At 38.1% G+C, this 25995-nt stretch overlaps 1 protein-coding gene across 1 annotated transcript in view; it reads left to right on the forward strand.

The window, feature by feature from the left end:
* Positions 1-25995, forward strand: part of COL6A5 (collagen type VI alpha 5 chain) — a 131142-nt gene that overhangs the window by 91784 nt on the left and 13363 nt on the right. The window contains exons 32-37 of the mRNA XM_026015504.2: positions 1235-1246; positions 3253-3737; positions 6347-6440; positions 6976-7635; positions 10444-10534; positions 14855-15060. Of these exons, the coding sequence (XP_025871289.2) occupies positions 1235-1246; positions 3253-3737; positions 6347-6440; positions 6976-7635; positions 10444-10534; positions 14855-15060 (1548 nt within the window). The remainder of the gene's footprint in view (positions 1-1234; positions 1247-3252; positions 3738-6346; positions 6441-6975; positions 7636-10443; positions 10535-14854; positions 15061-25995) is intronic.

Consider the following 25995-nt stretch of genomic DNA (forward strand, 5'->3'; position numbering starts at 1 on the left):
CCAAAAGACCATCAACACATGATCAGTAACCAGATCGGTAAATGGGTACATGATCAAAGCCCTGATTGGCACACCTTAGGAGCCGATCCATCAGTTGCAAATAAAATAGGAGGGCCCAAATGATTAGAATTTTGGAAGGAGGGGGCATAAGTAAAGAGAATTTTTTAGGAAAAATAAACATACTAAAAGAGATCAAGTAGTTTCCCCTGAAGTCAAGCAGTTTTGTCACACTCAAACCCAGGCAGGGGTGTCTGTTTCTAGAGACTGTTTCTAGCCTCACAGTTGGGTTGAAGATTAACAAATGTAGGTTCTCAGAGAAAAAGGGATCCTTTGCAGCCCTTGAGATGCAGAGAAGGCTGTGGGTTCTGAGTCGCATCTGTGGTGGTTAGCATCTCAGCAGCCACAGTGTTAAAACAATCAAAAGGTGTTAATAGGGGTGACATGAGAAAGCATGAGCTGTGGGACAGCAGGGTGGAGGCTAGGTTGTTGCCAGTGCTAATAAAATATTTTATTATATCAGAGTGACTCATTTGCTTTTTAAGAACTGAGAAAAAATGAGCAAGGAAACTGTCAGGCCAGTGCTTTCTAAAGATTTACCAACATCTCCCTCTGATTGGTCCCCTGCTTATAGAGTAAATCACTTAGAAAAACCAGATGCTGTTTTGCTCAGGAGAAATCCTTGGGGGCTTTCCCTCCTCTCTCTAGATATGGATATCACTCAAACACAGGAGCTGTATTTTTTAGCAAAGACCAGGTTTATTTGGAAACCCCCATATTTCTGCAGGAAAAGAGAGGTTCCCAAGGTGTTCATCTGGGAGGAAAATAAACCCTCATATTTTAGCCTTGCCTTGCTGAATGACTCTCAAGGCTGTAAGAAGAGAGACAAAACAAATTGAATTTGAGCTATCTTGCCTTTTAATCAGAGGCTCATCTATTCTGCTTCTAAAACAAGTGATCAGTGTTTCAGATTTCAACTGGGATTGTGCTGAAGTCTGCTGGTCATGGCTCACAAGGACAAAAGGTCAGGAAGGTACACCCATTAATAAAATTCTGTGTACGTGTTCCCCAGGCCTCCAACCTTGGCTTCCTATAATTTAGGAATTAGCCTTATTTGCAAGGAGGGTCAAATAAAATATTAAGCTTTGCTGAAATTTTGTTCTGGGGGATTATTTTTAGCCTGTGTGCCAAAATGTAACAGACCCTTCTCTCTCTTTCTCTCCCTCTTTTTTAATAGCCTGTTGGAAAGGTGAGTATTCTTACAATACTGTGATTCTTGCTGAAGTAATTAACTGCATTCTGACAAGACCAATTTGAAAGAAACTCTCAGTCCCATGGCAGAAAGGACTTCTTCCTTCTATGCAGACACATCCATCTTGGGATTATAATTATCAATATCATGCTTCTACCTGATTGTGAAATAGTGACACCCAGCCCTAAGCCCCTTTTTACACTGTTGTGCTTTCTAGGTCCTATCTCCATTCACAATTCAGTTTCTTTATGGAATAGGCCCTCTTTGCTGGGGAATTCAGGAATGGGGCTCTGAATGACCCCATTTTCTTGCTCTTTGCTGACCCTATGGACAATGGCTTCTTGGATGGGTGATGTTTCCTTTCCTGTCTCTGACCGCCCCCCCCAACATCATTCATCTCACCAAGTGCCTACCACTTATAACCTGACCTTGCTGTGGATGGTCTTCTGGGGGCCTCGACCACAGTGGGTGTCACATAGCACCTTAGGTCTCTTGGACTCCATTGCCTCTGAAGCCAGTTGTCAACATCAAGAACTCCTGGTCTTCCAGAAGCCTGCTGTAGTAGACCCATAGAGACCTGTCCCAAAAGTTTGAGCTTATCCTAAAGTTCGGAATCATTAATTTCAATTCTGAAAAATAAACAAACAAACAAAAAACCCCACCAAAAACCCTTTTACATGTAAGTGCCCAATAAAACTTAATTGGATTTGAATTACATTTATCAGGTATCCTGCTGGGCACTAGGTAAAGGAAAAAATAAATAGAAACTGGTTCTGCTTTCTGGGAGAATCTGTAGCAATAGGTCAGTTTTGAAGATACTTGCCTCTCACTTCTTCAATAATTTTTAGTACTAGGGCTAAAATAGGAAAAATACTTAATTTTTCATATTTTGTTGTTCATCATTAGCTTTGATATTATTTCTTCACTGTAAAATTCCTTGATTCAAAACATCTCTAAATCAACCCTTCCTCTCCTATTGCTGAGAAGAGTGGTTTGGGGTGTGGGATATTTAGAGTCTGATGTGCTTGGGGAGTAAGCCAGATTGAGAATAGTAGAGCAGCCTCTGTATATGGGAGTGTTTGTTTTTTTAAATAATCCCTTTTTTCTCTTCCTGTGTTCAGACTTTAATAGCACTTTGAAAAGTTACGTTTGATACCTAGGTCAATCCCTGTGAGATTCCTAAAGTTCAATCATCAGAAGACCATTGCAGACAGCTCCGTTTTTATAACAGCTCATTACAAGCCTGCTGTGGTCCTGCTGCGCCCTTCTTCCAGCCGCCCTTGCTTTCATTTAACAGCTAGCTTCCATGGGGGCCCCTTTCTTGGGAAACAGCCTCTTTGTCCTCTGAATGCTTACAAAGAATAATAGTCACTCTGTACCTTTCCATGGAGTGATCCTCCCCAGCGTAGATTCCTTGAGGGCAGGCTTGAATTTGGGTCATCTTTGCATGTGTCTCAGTGTACATCACCCAGCATGTCCCCCTGCATGCTACTCAGTGAATTATTTTTTGCATAAGTAGATGAAAATCTTCTATCATTATTAGTAGATCATTTCTGAAGATTTTTAAAGACTGTAAACTTTCAAAACCCTCAATAAGCCATAATATCCTTTTATTCATTTCTTAATTTACTTAGAGTAAAACTCGTTTTTTTGTGTGTGAGTTCTGTTTCATCACCTGCAAAGATTCACGTAACTACCACCACAATCAGGATTCAGAGCTGTTCTAGCAGCACAGATACTCCCCTCAATTTCTTTTAAATAGCAGACTGATTGAGGGCTGTGAAGTCTGAGCATCATACCACCACATATGAATGCTCTAGACTTCTACAATACCTTCACACGAACAAAGCATTACTTGTGCCTACCTCTAGTTCTAGAGCCAAAGGCAACACCTGCAACTCCCTAGCCTTTGGTGTGAACCAGCCTCAACCCTGGAGTAAAAGGAAGGGGAAGGACTTTTGATCAGTGAAATAACTTCATACTTCTGCTTTTTATGTTTGCAGAAAAGTGTCCAGTGTACCCAACGGAACTGGTATTTGCCCTGGACCAGTCCAACAGTATCTCTGAACAGAGATTTAATGAAACAAGGGACATCATCACGTCCATTGTCAATGACCTTAACATCAGGGAAAGTAACTGCCCTGTGGGAGCAAGAGTTGTTGTGGTTTCCTATGACACAGGCACCAGCTACCTCATCCGCTGGTCAGACTACCATAGCAAGAAGCAGCTCCTCCAGCTTATTTCCCAAATAAAATATCGACCCCCCACAGAAGCCCAAGACATTGGTAATGCAATGAGGTTTGTGGCCCGGAACATTTTCAAGCGGACATACGGGGGAGCCAATGTGAGGAAAGTTGCCGTGTTTTTCAGCAGTGGACAAGCAGCCAGTCCGTCATCCATCATCACAGCCACCATGGAATTTAATGCCCTAGATATCAATCCGGCAGTCTTTGCTTTTAGTGAAAGGATTTTCCTTGAGGCTTTTGAGGTATGAACTTCTCTTGGCAACTTCTTTATGTTTAACATAGTGGTACTGTTAAGGATAGTAGGCAGTGGGGGGGGGGGGGGCTGGGGCTAGGGCAGGATATGTGGTCTCTTGACCCCATCTGCAATTTTCCCAGCTATATTGTTGCCAAAGTCCATGAAATCCAATGTCTAATAACAACAGTAGTCAGTAATAATAGCAGCGCATTTGCTCAGCTCCTACTGTGTGCCAGGCACTGTCCCTAGAATTTTATATACATACTCATAACCCACTGCTGAAGTGAATGTTGTTATCCCTATTTAAAAAAATAGGGAAACTGAGGCCCAAAGAGTTTGAGTGACTTCTCCAATTTTGTACAGCTAATAAATGACTAAATCAAAATTTGAACTAAGGTTTTTCTGATTGAAGGGGACTTAAATATGGTACTCTATCAGCCACCTGCAGATCAGGTGTTTCTAACACCTGTCCTCTGCTTGCTATATCTCATTGAATAGCTGGTTTTCACTTATGATAGATGAAGTTTAGGAGATCTTTGAACCCCTAATGTTGTATAAAACATTTAATGTAAATGAACATATGAACACAAGAGAGGCGTCTGCCTTTGGCTCAGGGCATGATCTCAGAGTCCCAGGATTGAGTCCCACATTGGGCTCCCTGCAGGGAGCCTGCTTCTCTTCCCTCTGCCTGTGTCTCTGCCTCTCTGTGTCTCTCATGAATAAATAAATAAAATTAAAAAAAAAAAAGAACACAAGAGAGGTTTGGATCAACAGATTCTTAAGGGAGTCTATATTTCCTCCTCTCCCCCCAAAACTGAAGAATTTCTCCACCTACTGTTTTACTGTTTTTAAATATATTCAGATTAGCCATGAACTACATGCTCCTGGAGCTGGGTAAAGCTATTGTGTTGTACAAGAGATTACAAAGGTCTAAATATATACACAAATACATATCTTTCTACTGTAAAAAATAAAATCAAAATGGAAGCCCTCTATGACACGAAGAGAATCAATCTGCTCATGACACATCCAAGAAGTTTTTGGATATAGGAGCCACAGGGAAAGTCACAATATAAACTGATAAAAAGGATTGTAGGAAGTCAAAGTTTTGTCTACAAAAATGACTACCTCCCAACATACTAGATTATTTACTTATTTGTTGTATTATGGTGTATGTCCCTATTGCACTAGACTGTAAGGTAGAGATTTTATCTGCTTTGTTCATTTCTGTATCTCCAGCATCTAGAATACTACCTATAACATTATAGGCATTCAATAAATATGTATTGAATGAATGAATGAGTGAATGGATGAATGAAGAGCGTATGGTTTATTCCTGTGAACAAACTTCCTTGATTTACCAAGGCAGCATTTAGTCTTTCCATGGGAGACAAACAAGGTCAAATACAAAATAATACCCAAAGCATCCAATTTAACAAAAAAAATAGTAAGGAATGTAATAAATACTTTTTGACTAAAAGGCTGGAGTAATTATAAATATTTTCAAATGCTCACTCAATGTTTTACAGAAAAACAGGGTGTAACTTTTCTAACCCTTTACCTTCCCAAGGAAGAAGGGGGAAAAGCATAAATATCCCTGTGGATTGAGAGATACCTCATCACCACCCAGGAATGATAGGTTTCTTTCATTGTAATAAAGGTATCTGCTTTCTATGGTGCCTCACACAGAGTAAATGGCCAATAAGTAGTTATTGACTCACTGAATGAATGAGTGAATTAAGAATAAATGAATGCCCTATATTGTACCTCTCAGTAAGTACTGAAGCAAGAAAAGCAACCAAGAGACAGACGAAATGAGACTGTGTGCTACCAAGAATTTTGAATAGACTTAGTATCTTTTGTCTACTATCTTTGGAAATAAACTTTTAAATTAGAATTTGTGATTGAGGAAATCTACTTGACATCTGAAAGATGTACCTTCTTCTAAATAGGGTTATCGGGGGTGGAAATAGTTGGGATCACTGCTTAAAGAAGCCAAGGGAAACTTGTACGTGAATAAAATTTCTGCAGAATCCAACTTCAGAAGCTGATGTGTGGCGCATTATCAGCTGGTGCATAATCAGAAGCGTATAGGGGTACCTGGCTGGCTCCGTCAGTAGGGCATGAGGCTTGATCTTGGGGTTGTGAGTTTGAGTTCATACATGGGGTACTTAAGTACACATGGGTACTTATTATTATATGTGCTGCCGAAGCGAGCACACACATGGGTACTTAAAAATAAAATCTTAAAAAAAAAGAAGCACATAAAATTCAGTGAGAATTTCAGAATTGGAAATAAGTGTGAGATTTTAATGCTTGCCTCAGTGAGTGAATCTAATGGTTATTGTGTGATAGTTTTCTCATCATAAAATAAAGATGCTGATAGTTGAATTACTTCCTTGTGTTGTTTAAAAGGAGGATTGTGTGTGTGTGTGTGTGAGAGAGAGAGAGAGAGAGAGAGAGACAAAAAAGATGTACTCAATAGAGCAAAGGGCTATAATGCAAGATAATGGTGATTAGCTAGGCGTTTTTCAAGCCAATCCTTAAAGTGAGCTCACAACAGCTCCCTGATAATGGTGAAAGAAAATGAGCAAATATACTTGTTTTTCATTACAGTTTGACAATACTGGAACATTCCAGGTGATCCCAGTTTCTCCAAATGGGGAGTATGAGCCATTAGAAAAATTTCAACACTGTACACTTTGCTACGGTAAGACCCATGAAAACTTATTGTGCTGAAACAATTAAATGCCTTCTCGGTGAGTTATTAAATCTGGCTTTATCAGATATTTCTAGTGTTGATTGTAGATTTATTTTAAGTTTCCTAGTCTTTTAACACCATACGTTAGGGTTTCAATTTCTGTAATATTTAGAGCTTCCAGAGAATGTGAAAGTTGGTTTAAAATACTATCCTAATTGATATGGCTTTTCTTTGGGGAACATTTTGGTAGTGTGTATCAAAAACCTCTAAAATATTGAAAACATTTTCTAAATGAGTTTAGATATTACTTACAGACTTCAAGCATACATGCTACCTACATCTGCTTTCAACAAAGACTTTCCCAAATTGCCACAATTCTAGTGGCCACAGAAATATTGGGACATTGAAAATTCTTCATTAATTTAAATAATCAGTTTATTAATTATTGGTAGTAAGTCACTAAAGCACTTGAAAAATATCTCAAACAACAGTGTCTTGTTGTGCAGACATTGAATCAATCATGAATCTCTCTATGTGTTTTCAGATAAATGTTTTCCAAATGTTTGCATCAAAGAGATTTTTCTACCTGAAAATTCATACATGGATGTGGCTTTCCTCTTAGACAATTCTCAGACTATAGCAAATGATGAGTTTAAGGCTGTGAAAACCTTGGTGAGCTCTATGATTGACAACTTCAACATTTCATCAGATCCAAGAATCTCAGACATTGGTGATAGGATTGCCTTGTTGAGCTATTCTCCTTGGGATACTTCTAGGAAAAAGAAGGGTGTGGTAAAAACAGAGTTTGGATTTACAACTTATAATGACAGAGTCCTAATGAAGAGGCATATCCAGACTTCCCTCCAACAGCTAAAAGGAGAAGCTACCATTGGCCATACCCTACTGTGGACAGTGGAGAACCTCTTCCCACAAACACCCAACTTGAGAAAACACAAGGTCATTTTTGTGATCTTAGCTGGAGAGTATCATGAGAGAAAGGAATTCTTGAAGAAGGTAGCTCTGAGGGCCAAGTGCCAAGGCTATGTCATATTTGTGGTTTCCCTGGGCTTTACACATACGGATGACATGGAAGAGTTAGCCAGCTACCCACTTGATCACCATCTGATACAGCTTGGGAGAATTCATAAACCAGATCTGGATTATGTTACGAAGTTTGTAAAGCCACTTGTTTACTATATCAGACGTAAGTCATTGTTTTGTTTTTCTTCTTTGTTTTAATAAATTGGTGTATGTTAATAGTATTGATAGCCTAACACATCTTTGAATCTCTAGCTAACCCAAATATACAAATTAGATGGTGAGAGGGAGAGAGAAGTGGGACATACCCTGATTATACCCCTTTTTACCATAATGTGGTGAGACTTTTTTCTTGAGAAAGTGTCTTTTACACAAAATCTCAGCACTAAAATCATGGAGTGATTGGAGGTCTCTAGAGCCACATCTGCTAACCTAAAGAAGTTTTAGTAGTTCTTTGATGAGCATTTACATTAAAAGCTTGCCCTACTGCACCTGGTTTATTTTCAACCTTGGTACACCCTGGAGACCTGTATGAAGGTTTAAAGATGGCACAGTCCAAAGAGTTTAAGCATACAAATCATATAGGAATCTTGTTAAAACTCAAATCCTGGTTCAGTCTGTATAGGGTGGAGCCTGAGACTCTGCATTTCTAACAGTGATGTCAATGCTTCTGGTCCAAGAATGACACTTTGAGTAGGAAGGCTTGAGGCCAATGCACTACAAAATGTCACCTGTTGGATGCGTAAGAGTCCACAAACTGATCTGCAAGCGAGAAATACAGAGATTGAGAATAAGCAGCTATAAACTTTTAAGGCAATTTGACATTGCCTCAGCATGCAAGTGCATGAAAGTGTACTCTGTCTCATATGACAAGATGGAATCCACAAGGATCAGTCTGCAAAGGATTAGAAATAAAATACCTTCCCCACAAATGATTTGAGAAACTCTCTAGAGCAGTAGTTCTTCACTAAGGATGATTTTACCTCCCAAACGTTTGGAAATGTCTGGAGATACTTTTTTTTGTCACAACTGAGGGAGAGGATTCTAGCATCTAGTGCATACAGACCAGGGATGCTGCTAAACATCTCTCTAAAGCACAGGATACGGGATCCCTGGGTGGCGCAGCAGTTTGGCGCCTGCCTTTGGCCCAGGGCGCGATCCTGGAGACCCGGGATCGAATCCCACATCAGGCTCCCGGTGCATGGAGCCTGCTTCTCCCTCCGCCTGTGTCTCTGCCTCTCTCTCTCTCTCTCTGTGACTATCATAAATAAATAAAAAATAATAATAATAAAGCACAGGATACCTCCCGAAGGAAAAAAAAAAAGATACAGCCCAAATTGTCAGTAGCACTGAAATTGAGAAACCTTGACTCTAAGGCATCCCACAGAATCATGGCTGAACCTGTTCCTTCTGGGACTCTACCAGGTTCAGACCTAAGTTCTGTAGGAGCCAGTCTCACCACTCTTTGAATTCCAAAGTTGCCCTGGTGTTTGAGGAATCTCCAATAGCACCATCATGACAGTATCTTGAGAGTTCCCTCTCCGTTGCAGAGAAAGCTCGATCTTTTTGCTGTAACTCATATTTGATTGCAGAGTCCAATATTCTTGGGAATATCATGTTATTTCTTTAAATGCCTTCTATTGTATGATACACCATTATATTATATAAAAAGAAAGAAAACTGCTTCCAATTTAATGTTGATATCAACTTGCCTATTAGAGTTTTGTATTTTATAGTAACTGAGAGTTCTTTTAGACTAGCAAATGTCACTCTTGTGCATGCATAAACAGGGCATATGTATGAAATAGACTAGTGGGGGCATTCCTAAAACTTCTTTACACTCAAAACTGGACTCCTGTGAGCTATTTCTTGACTCCAATTCACTGAGATCTATCTTGTTCAGTGCAACATTATTCTTTATGTTGTCAAGATAGATGGTGACACAGCACTTTTAAAAGAATATATAAAAACAATTCAAAGCTGGTCTTGCTGGGCTCCTAAGTTAGGCTTTGCGATGATTAGAGCTAGCTTTTGATTGCCACCTGAACAATGTTGGTAATACACCTAGTTCAGTGCCTTCCCATAACCACTTGTTTCATAGGGGCTAAAAGATTTCTCTACTAACACTTCTGGGAATTGTTTCTAAACTATTGACCCTTATTCTATCAGTTTTGTTGCTGGCATATTTGATATTCTCACATACACAGGCAATGTCACTAGCATAACAGTTCCCACTTTACTATTGGCAGCTGTCAAATGCAATTGATTAGAAGACTTAATCTCATTTCAAAGGAATGGGGGAAAAATGCTCATCTTAGAACTAGAGAAAAGTACAATTATTATAAAACCCTAAACATTCTCCAAGATATTTTCATGGAATTGTGGATCATTCAGTGGCCCAAAGCCTCCTTTAATTAAAAACTATTTTCCTGAATGAGGAGAAATAATGATACACTTTTTAACATAGAGCAACAGTGGGAAGGGCACAATGTGGCATATTATTTATGTCAGTAAGCTAAAATTTTTTCTTTGATCATTTTCCTCCTAGGAAACCAGTGTTAATGGGTACAGAAGCACAGAAATAGCATCATATTATAAAATGCTACCTTTTCTATGTTTGATCCATTAGCATAAACTTGAATAAATAAGCTTGACAGATTCAGAATAAAATTTCCCTTAGAGTCCACTAGCCTGAGCATGTGGAAATCCTGTGGTACAGTTAATCCTTAAATGAACAATTTGATGAGGCTTGTTTTCTATGAGCCTAGTAATTCTTTGGCGGCAAAACACTCTAAAACCAAGCTTTGAATGTTGTTTCTAGTTACTACTGTTTTCTGTTTCCACTCCCCCCAAGTTTGGCTGAAATATCTTAGTGACATTGATTGCTTCAAGAAGATTCCTGTCGGGATTTTTTTTCCTTAGCAAATGTAATTTCTGATTTAAAAACCTAACTATAACTTTGCTCTCTCAATAGGTGGATTCAATCAGTATCCACCACCAGTGCTTGAGAATACCTGTAGACTCATCAATTCAGAAGAAGAAGATAATCAAAACAGTGATCTCCTGTGAGTTAGAAATCTCTTCTATTTATAAGAGACTGTTAATTGACTGATGGCAGGTTATTAGGTTGAGAAAGCTAATAAGGTCTCTAAAGGCTTCCCCATGTATTCCATTTTCTGGAGCAGAAGCTACACAGCAAGCATGCTTTCTGGATTGATGTTTCTGTAACTTCCTCATGAGCTGTATTACAATTTTTCCTTTCAGTTCATGGTTTCCTGAGAAATTCCCACATTGCGATCTATCCCAGAATAGAACCTACAATATATCCTTAGCCACTGCAACCTCACTTCCCACCCTTCCCCAGCATCAGCACCGAGTTCTGGCCATAGTGGACTCTTATCTGCCTTGTATGAATGGTTGCTTCATCCTCCTGGGTCTCGGGTTACACTGCCTGAAACTCTGTTCCTTCCAGTGAAATCTTACCCATTGTCCATGGCCCTGATGGAAGATGTCTCCTCTTTGAGGCCCGTTTTTACTTTCAAAGTCCTTACTTTCTTGTATCTTCTTATACTTCTGTGGAAGCACTTATTACAGTTTATCACAATGTCTTATCTCCCTGAAGCCTGGGGCTGCATACAATCCATTGTTTCATCCCCCCAAAAGATAACATAAAAGACCCCACAATATAATTGCACATATAAGCATTTTTTCCCTTAAAATTGTATCCTAAATAACAATATAAATAATTAATCTGAATGAATCTTGAACCTCAAACAGAATGAGTGGCCCTTTGGTTTCTCTCTGCTTCTCTATATTTCACCAAGCTTGGATCCCTAACTGCAGCCTTGCAAAAGCCCAAATTTAAGCCCATAATTACTTTCTTCCTCTCAGATTGCAGTTAAGGAGAGTTTCTCAGAACAGACAAGGTATCTCACACATATCCAGAAGCACAATGACAAGATGATGCATGCTCAGAATTCATACAAGTACATATTCCTATAATGTCAGATTTCATTCACTTGGTAGTTTAGCAAGGAAATGTCCAGTAGCCAACACCTGAAGAACACTATGGCACTGATGTCATGTGAAGCAATATTTCCCAGCATTGAATAAGACATAAATTCATTTAAAGGCAAATCAATTCTTAGGGAACTGCAGATAAAATATATGTTATTCAAACATACACAAACATAAACCTAGCTGCAAATACTGTATTTATAGTTCTTGTGCAACTATCAGACTAAAACAAATGTGCATAGAATCCAAGCAAACTCAGTAAAACACAAATTTAAAGTGCTAATTTAATATAATGGATGATTCTGCTTTGCCAAGATAGAATTCCTAAAAACAAAAATTATGGTTCCTATTGGTAACAAAAAAAAAAAAAAAAAAAAAAAAGTAAAACATGATGCATGTTGCAGAGGTACACCTGCTTTTGGCTTGCCTACTCTGTACATGACACCTTAATTCCTCACTGCTGTCTTCACCTGTACAGAATTGTCATTGATATCATGTGTCGTCATATCATTTGGCTTTAACTTGGTGTGAATGTATTATTCACATATTATGTTTGAGTTTTTTTGCCTTTCCTCATTAACTCCCAACAGTTAAAGTAGTATTCCCAAGTGCCAAACTGTAGTATCAAATACAAATGTGAGATCAGGAACAAGACAGGGATGTCCACTCTCACCACTGCTGTTCAACATAGTTCTGGAAGTCCTCGCCTCAGCAATCAGACAACAAAAAGACATTAAAGGCATTCAAATTGGCAAAGAAGAAGTCAAACTCTCCCTCTTCGCCGATGACATGATACTCTACATAGAAAACCCAAAAGCCTCCACCCCAAGATTGCTAGAACTCATACAGCAATTTGGTAGCGTGGCAGGATACAAAATCAATGCCCAGAAATCAATGGCATTTCTATACACTAACAATGAGACTGAAGAAAGAGAAATTAAGGAGTCAATCCCATTTACAATTGCACCCAAAAGCATAAGATACCTAGGAATAAACCTTACCAAGGAGGTGAAGGATCTATACCCTAAAAACTATAGAACACTTCTGAAAGAAATTGAGGAAGACACAAAGAGATGGAAAAATATTCCATGCTCATGGATTGGCAGAATTAATATTGTGAAAATGTCAATGTTACCCAGGGCAATTTACACGTTTAATGCAATCCCTATCAAAATACCATGGACTTTCTTCAGAGAGTTAGAACAAATTATTTTAAGATTTGTGTGGAATCAGAAAAGACCCCGAATAGCCAGGGGAATTTTAAAAAAGAAAACCATAGCTGGGGGCATCACAATGCCAGATTTCAGGTTGTACTACAAAGCTGTGGTCATCAAGACAGTGTGGTGCTGGCACAAAAACAGACACATAGATCAATGGAACAGAATAGAGAACCCAGAAGTGGACCCTGAAATGTATGGTCATCTAATATTCGATAAAGGAGGAAAGACTATCCATTGGAAGAAAGACAGTCTCTTCAATAAATGGTGTTGGGAAAATTGGACATCCACATGCAGAAGAATGAAACTGGACCACTCTCTTTCACCATACACAAAGATAAACTCAAAATGGATGAGAGATGTACATGTGAGACAAGAGTCCATCAAAATTCTAGAGGAGAACACAGGCAACACCCTTTTTGAACTCGGCCACAGTAACTTCTTGCAAGATACATCCACAAAGGCAAAAGAAACAAAAGCAAAAATGAACTATTGGGACTTCATCAAGATAAGAAGCTTTTGCACAGCAAAGGATACAGTCAACAAAACTAAAAGACAACCTACAGAATGGGAGAAGATATTTGCAAACGACATATCAGATAAAGGGCTAGTTTCCAAAATCTATAAAGAATTTATTAAACTCAACACCAAAGAAACAAACAATCCAATCATGAAATGGGCAAAAGACATGAAGAGAAATCTCACAGAGGAAGACATGGACATGGCCAACATGCACATGAGAAAATGCTCTGCATCACTTGCCATCAGGGAAATACAAATCAAAACCATAATGAGATACCACCTCACACCAGTGAGAATGGGGAAAATTAACAAGGCAGGAAACAACAAATGTTGGAGAGGATGCGGAGAAAAGGGAACCCTCTTACACTGTTGGTGGGAATGTGAACTGGTGCAGCCACTCTGGAAAACTGTGTGGAGGTTCCTCAAAGAGTTAAAAATAGACCTGCCCTACGACCCAGCAATTGCACTGTTGGGGATTTACCCCAAAGATTCAGATGCAATGAAACGTCGGGACACCTGCACCCCGATGTTTCTATCAGCAATGGCCACAATAGCCAAACTGTGGAAGGAGCCTCGGTGTCCATCGAAAGATGAATGGATAAAGAAGATGTGGTTTATGTATACAATGGAATATTACTCAGCAATTAGAAACGACAAATACCCACCATTTGTTTCAACGTGGATGGAACTGGAGGGTATTATGCTGAGTGAAATAAGTCAATCGGAGAAGGACAAGCAGTGTATGTTCTCATTCATTTGGGGAATATAAATAATAGTGAAAGGGAATATAAAGGAAGGGAGAAGAAATGTTGGGAAATATCAGGAAGGGAGACAGAACATAAAGACTCCTAACTCGGGGAAACGAACTAGGGGTGGTGGAAGCGGGGAGGAGGGCGGGTGTTGGAGGGGAATGGGTGACGGGCACTGAGGTGGACACTTGACGGGATGAGCACTGGGTGTTTTTCTGTATGTTGGTAAATTGAACACCAATAAAAATTAATTAAAAAAATAAATAAATAAATAAATAAAAAACAAATACAAATGTGAACATGAAGACATTGAAATTACATAAAGGTGCATATCAACTTATATCAAATGTGTTTTCTATCGTCATCTAAAAAAGCACACCCTCAAATTATCATAGAGAATTCTTAAACTCCTAAGAATATAAATGTAGACACCATTTTAAGAAATATGATGTTGATGAGATAAGTTTTATATAGTCTTATTCTTTTCAGAGCAGTTCTTGGAAAATTAAATATCTGTTTTCTTTGTTTTCTATGGGGAGTGACATCAATCTGAGAGATTATATGCTTGTTCCAAATAACCTATGATTGAGTTTCTTCTTATTTACCGAAAACTTTGTGGCAAATCAGACTCGGTTTATTCCAAACTAGTAGTTACTAGGCTATAAGCAGATGGGGGAAAATGAAGGATAAATGGGAATTGTTTATCAGTTTATACTTTTTAATAATAAAAAATCATAATGAATAATTTATTCAAATGAATTTAGATTTTTACCACTCATTTTTCTTCTAAGGAATGATTAAGTAACTATATCAAATCACTGGAATATTTTATTTGCATTCCTCAAAGCTACCATCTAACACTTTCATTTTTATCTGCTAGATTTACTCCTGAGACACATGAGTTTTCTTCAGGAGAGGACAGCTTCATTGGCCGGGAATTAAGTGCTAAAACAGACACATCTTTTGTGTGGGAGAATGGTGGAAGTGCCCATGTGGCTTACATAAACAACAGGGTTAAGCCACAAGGATTAATGATCACATATGAAAACGGTCAGGATTCTGAAGGAATTGCAAGTTTTACTTCTGGTAAGGAAATGAAAAGTTACAATGGAATTTTTAAATTATGGGGTCCTCATCTTTTAACACGAGCAGAGAATCAAGTAAACGAAGGCTATTCTCTTAGGCAACTGTTTTTCAAGTTCAAGATGGTAGCTACAGCCACTGCTTTGGTTGAAAATTAAGGTTTAAAAGATGACAGGCACCACTGATATGAGCTCTAAGAGATGTCCCTGCTATCCTCATTAGTCTTAAGATTTCTCTAGAAGGATGGTGTGATGTAGAAGGAAGTGATAAGAGAACATCGGAGTAGAGGAAAGATTAAAATCACTATAAAAGCTGGCCTGGCCAGCACTTTGGACTCTGTGATTGCATGAGAAGGTACGTTATTTTTGAGGTACTTAGAAATGACAGAGCACAGACTTTCCCATTGCCTACTTTATACATTTGAGTGGCAAAGCAAGAATACCTTCTGGCAGGATTTAATAGTTTCAAATAAATCAGATGCATAGGGTTTTTGTCTGTGTTTTCATGAAAAGGGGGGCGGGGAGCATTCTAAACAGACTTCAGCCATTTTCAGCTGTGCATGTAGAGGGGCTTCCAAAACATTCATTTGACCAGAATACCAGCATTTAAAGCATTAAGTCATAAGTATCTTGTATGTTGTTGTTAGACAATGCAAGTTTAAAAAAAGGGGAGCCAATCTGAGGTCAGTTATTCCTAAGAATGAATCACATTCATTCTCAGTAACTTGCTTGGATAAATACCTTTTCTTTTCCTTGGGTTCAACACTCACATCTCCACAGTGTCCCCCTGTTTATGAAATATAAATATTTGCACTCACCTTAAAACAACCAAACTTTCCTTTTTGAAGCTAGGATTAAGAATAAAAAGGTCAGGGGGGATCCCTGGGTGGCTCAGTGGTTTAGCACCGCCTTCAGCCCAGGGTGTGATCCTGGAGACCTGGGATCGAGTCCCACGTCAGGCTCCCTGCATGGAATCTGCTTCTCCCTCTGCCTGTGTCTCCACCTCTCTCTCTCTCTCTCTCTCTCTCTCTGCCTCTCATGAATAAATAAATAAAAAAAAAAGAAAAGGTCAATCATTAGTTGAAAAATAAGGCTTAAAAAACATAATGCAGTAAAACTAAATGTCTATAGTACCATGTCATCAAGGCATTTAACTATGTATATTTTTTAGTTAAACAATTTTTATTATCATATAGACCTAGCTTACAGAAGAGGATAAGATATTTCTTCTTTTTAATGGATAGAATTAATTTTGGGTGTTCATTTCAATGATAAGGTACAGGAATTTATTATGGTTTGGTTTAAAAAAGAAGAAAGGGCGGGGGGAGTTGTTTGGCAGGATTAGAATACCAAACTATCAATTGTGATCATTTTGTTAGAGGTAAGCATTCTAAAGTCTAATAATTCAGAAATGTGAATCTTTTCAGGAAAAGATAGATATAACTGGATATTTAGGGGAAAAAAGAGAAAAAGAACTCATCTTCGTTGCCATTTTTAACAACCATTGTTCAGTAATAACAGAAAGACTTTCTTTGGTTTATTAGATGTTGAGGAATCAAGATACTTGTAGCCAGTGTAAGGTTCATTTTGGCCAAAGAAATCATTGTACATGGCTCTACTAGGAAAAAATGTAGATTATTAGCTGCCCCTCCCCACTTCATTTCTCCTGCAGTGGGTTGAAGTGTGCTGGGAGTTCCGTGGAGGATTATGTCATGTTGTGGTAGCCTGCAAACAGTATGAGCCTCAGATCTAAGGATAATATATATTTTTTATCCAGTAAACTAAATCTGAGTTTCAGATCATAAGTGTTGCCTAGGGATTTTGTGCTATTTCTTCCTTCCTTTCTTTTATCATCTTTAGCCAGTTGCCAAAACCTGCTGAGGACTTTCTATATAATGCGCCGTCCTCATGAAGAGTACATTGTGGTTTTGATATTTTATTCAGTTGCTAAGAGATGAGCTTTGATTAGTTCCAGATGTATTGTACAGATAGAAGGTTGATAACTTGCATAAACACCCTCATATGCTGTGCTTGTTACTCATTTGTAATGTGATTCTTATGGCTGATGGCTGATCTTTCTGCCCTTGAACTGAGAGTCTTGGGGGAAAGTCAGGAATCTGAACCACTTAAGATATGTATAGTTTCCAGAGTCCTGTGGGCTGGTAATGAGTTGTGTATTTTCCTCGAGAAGCACAATCACTATTTCTCTACCTATGCCTCTCCCTCTGATTTCCAAGTTCATCTTCAGTTTCATCACCTTTCCTGGCCCTCTCTAATCCTTACAACAGCTGAAGGACAGTTTGTATCAGAATCACCTGGAAGTCCTTTATAGCCACAGATTGCTAAGCCCTCCTCAGAACTACTCCTTCATATTTAGGGGTATGAGTGATGGAGAATAGTCTAGAAACTTTAAAACCACCAGAGGTAATTTTTCTATGTCCACAAGCTTGAGATCCACTATCCCAGGGATTCTCAAAGTGTGGTCCCTAAACCAGCAGCACCAGCAGCACCTGGGAACTCATTAGAAATGCAGCTTTTCGGGGATCCCTGAGGGGCTCAGCGGTTCAGCGCCTGCCTTTGGCCCAGGATGTGATCCTGGAGTCCCAGGATCGAGTCCCGCATCACGTTCCCGGCATGGAGCCTGCTTCTCCCTCTGCCTGTGTCTCTGCTTCTCTCTCTCTCTCTGTCTTTCATGAATGAATAAATAAATAAAATATTTTTTTTAAATGCAGCTTTTCAGCACTCACCCAGACCTACCAAATCAGAAACTCTGGGGCTGGGGCTCAGGAATCTGAGTTTTAAGAAGCAGAGCAGATGGCTCTAATACAGGTGGTATTTTAAGAACCGCTGTTCATCCTACTACTTTGGTGGGCCAGATTTGCTCTGCGTTCTCAATGGAGCTGAAAGCAATTGAGTATCTATACCACAAAACAGAGGTGGGAATTCCTGTTTCCAAAGGAATCCCCATGAACTGCATAATAATTTTATTTTACTCCTCTAAGACCACTGAACGTTCATGTCTCCCTCCATCCACTCAACACCTAAAACAACACTTTTTAAGATCTAAATAATATAAAGATAATGTAGAGATAATATCATGCATTTTGGCCACAATATGTGCAATATAAAAATTCTTTGGAAAATTCAGTCTTTCTTAATTACTTACCAAAGGAATACACACAGTACTTAGGAATTGTGAAATGAAAAATGGGTGGTTTAATTCTAATTAAGTTGCAACTGTTGACCCAGGGGTGAGCCAGTACTTTCATCAAAGATACTGTGCTAACCAATATTTAAGATATAGTTAGTTGATTTTCAAGATTAAAGGACAGGATAATTTGTAATGAAATGTTAAATACAACCCAAACTGAGGCTGGGGCTCGCTCACAGCCTTAAGAGGTCATAGGCCATAGGATAACTTCAACTAATGTTCTTTTCAATGAATTTCACTGAGAAATGAGAAATAACACTTCTCCCTTAGAACTAGCCTGGAATTCTGTTTTAGGGAATTTGCATAGGCTCCATTTTACATTTTTTATTTTTCGAACATTAATCTGATTCTGAACTACAAACCAGCTTTTTTTTTTTTTTAAGTCAATATGTCTTTTGACTGCTACTCAGTCATAGGGTATTAGAGCTGGAAAGGTATTTAGTAATCACCTCTTGCAAATTCACCTGGGGGTGATTGCACTTTACCCACCCTGGGAGACATTGCAATGTCTGGAGATGGTTTTTGTTGTCCCAACTGGAAGGTGCTACTGGCATCTAATGGACAGAGGCCACAGACGCTGCTAAATATTTTACAATGCCCAGAACCTCCCCTCACAACAAAGAACTATTTAGTCAAACTGTCAATAGTGGGAGAAACCTAGTTTTAGAAGAAACTTCATGCCCCAAGTTCTCAGAGTAGGGACTCACAATTCCTACACCCCGTCAACTGTTTCCCTTTTATACTCTCAAGATTCTGCTAAAAAAAAATCTAAAAAATTATGAAAGTACTATCATATCATATAAGATTTGAATACAAAGAATCTCAAATAATTTAGCAAAAATTATTCATAGTGTAGAGTATATTCTTTGTTTTTTCCATGGGTATATAGGTTTACATCATTTCATCCAATTGGATATCCTGCTTTTCACATCATATTAATGTCATACATTTTGCATATTGCTGCAAGCTTCATACTGATTTTTCTGTATCTTATGTTACTTTCAATGAATGAAATTATCTCTTATTGAACACTTAGCTCATTTCTAATTTTTGCTGTTATGTATTGAACTTGAATATATTATTTGACTTCTGCTGAACTTAAATCCATACTGGACTTAAAAATGCGGCAGAATTGGCTTCTAAGTCACCTGTGGAACACCAGCTGAATGTCCTACTTTCATTTCAGTACACATTCTAAAGAGGAGGTCAGTAATAAAATTGTGGTCGTATCTGAATTTTAATGATGTGTTTCACGAACCCTTTAGGAAATTTCGACCATCTTGATGTTCTTTGGGGAATAAACTTATTTTCCTGATCATTTAAACTGTAGGCTGAGGTGGTTGCGTTTACTTTTGCTTGGGAATTTATTATATTGTTATTACAGTTTTGAGTGTCTTCCATGAAGTTTTTGAATGTGGACAAAACTAATGTGAACTGATTGTTCAGGATATGTGGACTGTTTGAATTCAAATGTACACTGAGGTTGCTTCTGTATGTCTCATGCAATCATTTACTGCAAGTAATAAAGCAATGTTCTAGAATACTAGTGACATTTTTTTTTCATGCAGACCCCTTTCTTATGGAATAAAACTTGGAAATAGTAATTGGGTGATAGTGGTGGTAGTAGAGGGGGTTGTGATGACAGAGTTGGCGCTGGTTGCAGAGACAGGAAAGACAGTGGTGGTGAAGGTGTTAGCTATCGCTGATGGTGGTGGTAGAGGTGGGTGGTAGAGATGTTGATGGTGGAGATGGAGGTAGGGGTAGGAAAGTGGGGTGGTGATGATTGTGGTGGTAATAGTGGTAGTGGTGGGGAAATGGTGGTGAGAGCAGTGGTGGAAGTGTGAGGGTGGGATGGCAGTAGTGGTGGTGGTGGTGGAGGTGAAGGTAACAGTGACAGCCCTCATTAAGCACTAAGGATTTATGTGGATTTTCCATGATTATTCAGATGTCCTTTCATGTAGCAAATACATATTGGCTCCTGTTCTGAGTTAAGCCCTGAGTTATTCTCTTTGGGGACTTAGAGAAGTTGTTTTGTTTTGTTTGTTTGTTTGTTTGTTTGTTTGTTTGTTTTTTTAAAGACTCAGACAGAGGCCCTATCTTCAAGGAGCTTGGGTTTGACAGAATATATTCTGTGTGTACAAAAAAATGTGTAACACAAGTCAGAACATATTCCGTTTAATTAAAAGTGCAGATGGAATGCTCTGAGGACTAATGTTTATTCACTGCAGTACAATTCTCAGAGAACTGTTTCTCTGCACTGTCTCACTTGATGATTGAACAATGCACGAAGAATAGTCATAACCACAGAAGCTACTGCTTACTTAGCACAACTGTGTGCCAGGCACAGTGCTAGGCACTGTAGACACATGATTACATTTCATCTTTACCAAAAAGTCTATCATCATTATTATTATTATTACATTTTGTATTTTTAAAGTTTGTTTATTTAGAGCATGCACATGCAAGCAGAGGGAAGGGCAGAGGAAGAGGGAGAGGGAAAGAAAGTATCTCAAGTAAACTCCTCGAGGAGTGTAGAGCCCAAGATGGAGCTCAGTCTCACAACTCTGAAACCATGACCTGAGCCAATATCAAGAGTCAGATGCTCAACTGACTAAGCCATCCCAGTACCCCTGCACTTTGTATTTTACAGATAAAGACACTGAATAAGAGCTTCAAGTACTTAGCTTTAAGTAGCAGAGCCAGGATTCATACCCATGCCCACTAACTTTTAACCATGTGTGCCATGTGGCTTGGTGATGGCTTTGTCTGCATTTACAGATAAGGAAATAAATCCAATTGCCAAATTTGAGAATAAGTTCGATCACATCATCATTTGGGAAAATTATCTTAAAATAATTTTTGTAGTGCCATTTTATTTTTTTATTTTTTAAAAGATTTTATTTATTTATTCATGAGAGACACACACACAGAGGGAGAGAGAGAGAGAGAGAGAGAGAGAGAGAGAGAGAGAGGCAGAGGCAGAGACACAGGCAGAGGGAGGAGCAGGCTCCTTGCAGGGAGTCCAACGTGGGACTCGATCCTGGGTCTCCAGGACCACGCCCTGGGCTGAAGGTAGTGCTAAACCGCTGAGCCACTGGGGCTGCCCCCATTTTATTTTTAAAACATAATTTCATTAAAAATAATTCCTGGTTATAAAGTCATCCAGAGGCCATAATGCCAGAATAAATTTGCTTTATAAACTGCTTATAAATTCACCAAGAGTCCAGAGCACAGAATAATACCATAAACACCAAAAATGCTAGATCTGGGTAGTTTGGGTCTAAATAATTCCTAAGGCATGCATTGCTTTTTCTCAGTATGCTGGTACATTCTGCAGACTTGTTTCAGAGTGTGAAGTTGACTGCATGAGTGAATCTGTCAGACTAAGTGCCACCTAGAAAGGTGGAGGTCAAGAAAGATATTTATTCTGTCTTTGGGGGAAAAGGATGAAATCTATTTTAAGACAGTCACTTCTACTTGTTCAGGTAAATGTGGGAAAGAGGATCACATACAATAAACCAAGGGAATTTTAAATGTATCTATATTTCCCTTTGGCATAAAATCAATGATATACAGTCACACACACTCTTGCGCCTCCCTTCCTTGCTGCTCCGGCTTAGAACTTGGCCACTGACCTAAGCAAACAGGAGGGAAGACAGGCCTAAGATGGCATTGTTAAATGGAGAGGTACATAAATCATTGCCAACTCCTCTGTAGTTAAACATTCACAAACAGCAGAATGAGCCTTCTCATTTCTGAGAACATGCATACATATGTGCATGTGCAAGTTGTCTTCCACTAATACCAGTTGATTATGCATTTTTTCTTATGGAAATTCTGATTTACGAAATATAGTAACATGGGCAGGATTTTCAGGTTTTTGCAACTTTTCTATTTGTTTATTTCCCTCTAAAAATTATATTTGTGGAGTACTTAGGATATGTTAGGCACTGTGCAAACTTAATTTAACTCTCTAAAAAACTTTATAAGATTATAGTTTATTATTGCTATTTTTTACATAATGAAACTGAGGTATGGAGGGACTCAGTCACAGAGGTAACAAACAGCAGAAACAGGACTCAAACCACAAGTTTCTGCTCATAACCACTGCCCTATAATGCCTAGGGAAGAAAAAATTGAAAATTTTATTTAATTCATATAGTTACCTACTTTTGGAAGAAAACTTCCTCTAGTGGTTTCACTTAGAAGGAATAGCAGTTGACCTAGAACCTCATTTTTCATATCAGCTCCCAGGGCTTTTGGCGAAGTGGTTAAAATGTCTGCTCTACCCTCATATTTGATGACCATTTCTTCTGAAGGATTTATGTGAGTGGAGCTTAAATCCTGCCTCTACCACTTAGAAGCTGTCATTTCTTGGCCAAATAATTTACTCTCTCCAAGCTTCTGCTTGCTCATCTGTAAAAGGGGAATGATGGTAACTGCACCCTCATGGTGCATGAGAGAAGACATGCATAGAGCTGAGCATAAGACCTGAAGTGAACTGAATGCTCATTCAAATACTCAGTATAAAAGCAGGAAAGAAAACATTGCCAACCTCATGGGAAGTCTTCTAAAACAATGTTAACTTAAAAAATATCGCTGAAGTTCATGTGGACAGAAATATACATGTAAGGTAGCCTCAGTTATACATGTGACTTGCCTGTGAAGAACACATGGCTAATTTTGGCCTCTGGAGAAACTCCAGATCAGATCACTGGATAATTCATGCATATCTTGAGGTTTCCCACAAATGCCATGAAAGACAGCATAGCTACTTCACAGCATACTTAATCCCAGTCCAAATGGCTCGTGTCCCGTAAATTCTCCCTTCTCTCTAAATTCCCTTTCCACTTCTGCTTCTTCCTAAAGTTACTGGAGCACACATGGTATTGTGGCTTAAATGTCAGCCAAAGTTAGGCTAATCTCTGGGGCCACTTCCTTAGAAATCTAGCTGGATCCCTCATTCCTTCCAAGCCTCCTCCATAATAAAGTGAGCCAGCCCTTCCTCCTCTGCCACTCTGAGGAAATTCTTCCATAGACTTGAAGACGGGAATTTGGCTCCATGACATTTCCAGAAAATACACAGTATTGCTATGAGCTATGGATATATTGTATCCACACTCCTGCCAGGTTTTCTTGAGAGAAAATAGTTTTGAAGGCCCACTCTCCCTAAGTAAGATGAATTTAGACTCAAAGTAGAATAATCATACTTTATGTTTGGCTATTTTAGAGTTTTTGAAACATAAGCATCTACATTTAGCTTCTTGATTCTCATGCTAATCCTGCAAGTAGGAAGAGAGCTTATTTTTTACAGATTTTTGTGAGTGAAAATATACCTCCTTAGAAAATAATTCTGCTGGGTACTTTGGAAAAGGATTGAGATTTTGCTCAACTATAAAGAGAAAATTGGGGAAAAGCAGTAATCTTTTTGATATGGGCATGTATGAACAAATATTTCACTAACATAGGTCAACCATCCTCTTCTATCAGAACATTTATGAAATACTTTTCCTCATGCTCTAACAAATTATGTTGATTGGTGAGTGCACATGCATGTGAGGAAATGCCCTGAAACTAAGGGAAGAACCATCAGAAAAGATTACAGAATAGTGCCAGTTGCTCATAGCAGTCCAGGAACAATGCCTTTTCCTGCCAGCAAGCCTGGAAAAACTCATAACTTATAGAATATTGGGGAGAAAACCTAGGAAGGTCTTGTCTCAGTAGTGGGGAATAATTAGCCTCAAATTAAGCACTGCTCTGAACTCACCAAATTATAATAGCACAAACCAAAAGGATCAAATAGTTTGCATGTAACATGAATATTTGTAGGAATAGAAAAATATTCCACATCCAAAAAGGAAAATTTCAAAATATCTGGCACAAAAAGAAACATGAAAACATGACCATAATCAAGAGCATAATAATTCTAAAACAAACCAAAAGTGACACAGATGTTAGAATTAACAAAGATATTAAAATAGCTAATATAACTATATTTCATATGTGAAAAAGTAGAGACATGGAAGATACAAAAAAAAAGATTCAAATAGAATTTGTAGAGATAAAAGTTGTAATGTCTAGGATGAAAAATATACTTGATGGGGTTAATAACAAATTAGATTTGATAAAAGAAAACATCAGTGAACTTGAAGATGTAGCAATGGAATTACCCAAAATAAAACTCAGAGAGAAAAAAGATTTTTTAAAAATGAGAAGAGCATCAGAGTTTCAATATCCTTTCTCAATACTTGGTAGGAAATCAGCAGAAAGACAGTAGTCTTGAGTGATACTAGCAACTAATTTCACCTAATGGATATTTATAGAACACTCCACACAACAATAGAATATATATTCTTTTCAACACACATGCAATACTTACCAAGATAGACTATGTTGTGGGCCATAAAGCAATTCTCAAAATTTTAAGAGATTGAAGTCATACCAACTGTATTCTCTAACTAAAACAGAATTAAAATTTTAAAATAAGTAGCAGAAAGATCTTCAAGAAATCCCTATTTGGAAACTAAATAAAGTGCTTCTAAATAATTCACAAAGAAATCCAAAGGAAAATTAGAACATATTTTGAAATGAATGAAAATAAAATCATAATATACCAGAATTTCTGAGATTCCACTAATGCAGTAAGTACTTAGAAGGCATTAAATACCTGTGTTGGTAAAAAAAAAAAAAAAAAAAAAAAAAAAAGTTTTCAAATCAATGACTTCAACTTTCATCTTAAGAAATCAGAAGAGAGAAAAAAAAAAAAAAAAAAGAAATCAGAAGAAGAGGGATCCCTGGGTGGCGCAGCGGTTTGGCGCCTGCCTTTGGCCCAGGGCGCGATCCTGGAGACCGGGGATCGAATCCCACGTCAGGCTCCCGGTGCATGGAGCCTGCTTCTCCCTCTGCCTAAGTCTCTGCCTCTCTCTCTCTCTCTGTGACTATCATAAATAAATTAAAAAAAAAGAAAAAGAAAAAGAAATCAGAAGAAGAACCCATAGTAAGCAGCGAAAGAAAGGAAGTAATAAAATTAAAATAGAACTCAATGAAATAGGAAAGAGAAAATTAGTAAAACCAAAAGCTGTTTCTTTGAGAATATCAAAAAATTAATAAACCTATAGTCTAGCTCACCAGGAAAAAAAGAAGAAGAGAATACTAATATCTGGAATGAAAAAGGAAATACATTCCACTGATAATAAAAAGATAATCATAGAATATGATAAATAACTTTTGCCTGTAAGTTAGCTCAGGTAAAATAGATAAATTTCTTGCAAATCACAAATTACCAGACTTCATTCAAGAAGTAATTTAAATAGCCCTAAACCTATTAAAGAAATTGATTTTGTAGTTTAAATTTTCCCATACAGAAAACTCCAAGCCAAAATGACTTCACTGGTCAATTCAACAAAACATCTAAGGAAGAAATAATGCCAATTCTAAACAAACATGAAGAAAACTAAAGAGGAAGGAATTCTTTTTAGCTCATTCTTTAAGGTCAGATTACCATGATAGCAAAATTGGACAAAGACTAAATGAAAATGAAACTACACACCAAAATTCCTCATAAACATAGCTGCAAAAATTCTAAACAAAATTTTAAGTAAATTAAATCCAATAATATTAGCTTGATTGTCATAATTATTACACACGGTGTAGTGATATCAAAACACTACATTGTACACCTTACAATTTTTATATAATTTTTATTCATCAAAATATCTAATGATAGAT

The sequence above is a fragment of the Vulpes vulpes genome, chromosome 11 (assembly GCF_048418805.1).
Source record: "Vulpes vulpes isolate BD-2025 chromosome 11, VulVul3, whole genome shotgun sequence".
Classification (NCBI taxonomy): domain Eukaryota; kingdom Metazoa; phylum Chordata; class Mammalia; order Carnivora; family Canidae; genus Vulpes; species Vulpes vulpes.